The sequence below is a fragment of the Acanthisitta chloris genome, unplaced genomic scaffold (genome assembly GCF_000695815.1).
Source record: "Acanthisitta chloris isolate BGI_N310 unplaced genomic scaffold, ASM69581v1 scaffold12840, whole genome shotgun sequence".
Taxonomy (NCBI): Eukaryota; Metazoa; Chordata; class Aves; order Passeriformes; family Acanthisittidae; genus Acanthisitta; species Acanthisitta chloris.
In genome coordinates, this window is record NW_008653406.1 from 12,421 (window position 1) to 13,585 (window position 1,165).

Consider the following 1,165-nt stretch of genomic DNA (forward strand, 5'->3'; position numbering starts at 1 on the left):
ACTGTGGCAGCCCTTCAGGAAACACAGAATAAGGACATGAACCAGTATGGACCGGTAAGAGAGTAACCCTTACGTCTTCCTACCTGCCTGATCTGGACCATTACAGGGAATTGGGCTGTCCTTCTTACTGTCCTGTTTAATAGGGTGCCTACTCTATTTTTATTTTTTCGTGCATGAGCATGGCTATAAATGCTTATGAGAAACTGCTGGAATGTGTGTATGTAGGTATGAGTCAGTCTCATGTGTTTTTCCTGATAAATCTTGCCTAACTGTATTTTGTATTTAGGGATTGCCCCTTAAAAAAATAAATTGAAGATTACCTGAAGTCGCAGCTGCGTCTGATGTAATATATTATTGCTGCCTTTCCAGGCCCGTGAACCTCAGAATTTGAGTACCTAGTGAAACATTCCAGAATCTTGCAATAGGTTTTGTAGTGCTTGGGTAATTGTTTATTTTACTAGCTACAGTTGGCTGTTTGGTTTTTTCCCCACTTTAAACAAGGAAACAGCAGTAGAAGAGATGTTTGCTTTTTAATAATGTTGTCTATAAGAACAGATATGCAAGACATGCATTTCTGGTGATCTGTAGCTTTTAGCATGTCATGACTTCATGTAATAATTTTTTATCTTAAAATAGACAAGGGTTTGATCAATTCAGTTTTTTTCCTCCTTAGTGTTTTTACCTCTTGAGTTCTGAAGTATATGGGTCTGTATGCCAGGTGATGTGAAGCATAGTCTCTTAGAAACTGTAGTGTTGTGTCATATTTACACAGCAAACTTCATAACTTATCTTACAGTGCTAGGCTAGCCAATCAAAACGATTGGATTTCTCACCTTAGACTTATGTCTGTCTTTCACTCTTACACTTTCTACAATTCCAATTGAATTTTTATTGTAAATAACATCACTGCCCATCAAATGTTGGAGAACATTGAAGGAAAATGCGACATAAATACCTCCCTTCTTTTCTCCCCCAAAAGCATGTTCAGCTCCCTCCTCCCATTTTAAATGCATGTCGCATTTTATTCTTTTTTTTTTTTCTTCTTCTTCCGTTGAAGGTTTGTTCCTCTTTCCAGATGGGTCCAACTCAGGCTTACAACAACCAGTTTATGAACCAGCCTGGTCCCCGTGGTCCTGCTTCTATGCCAGGCAACATGAACCCAGCA

The 1,165-nt window shown here is 38.8% G+C and overlaps 1 protein-coding gene across 1 annotated transcript in view; it reads left to right on the forward strand.

Moving 5' to 3' along the window:
- Positions 1-1,165, forward strand: part of LOC103808141 (zinc finger MIZ domain-containing protein 1-like) — a gene marked incomplete at its 5' end in the record, with an annotated part of 33,451 nt that overhangs the window by 3,987 nt on the left and 28,299 nt on the right. Inside the window, 2 exon segments of the mRNA XM_009080909.1 lie at positions 1-54; positions 1,058-1,164. The exon segment at positions 1-54 is cut by the window's left edge and continues 130 nt beyond it. Of these exon segments, the coding sequence (XP_009079157.1) occupies positions 1-54; positions 1,058-1,164 (161 nt within the window).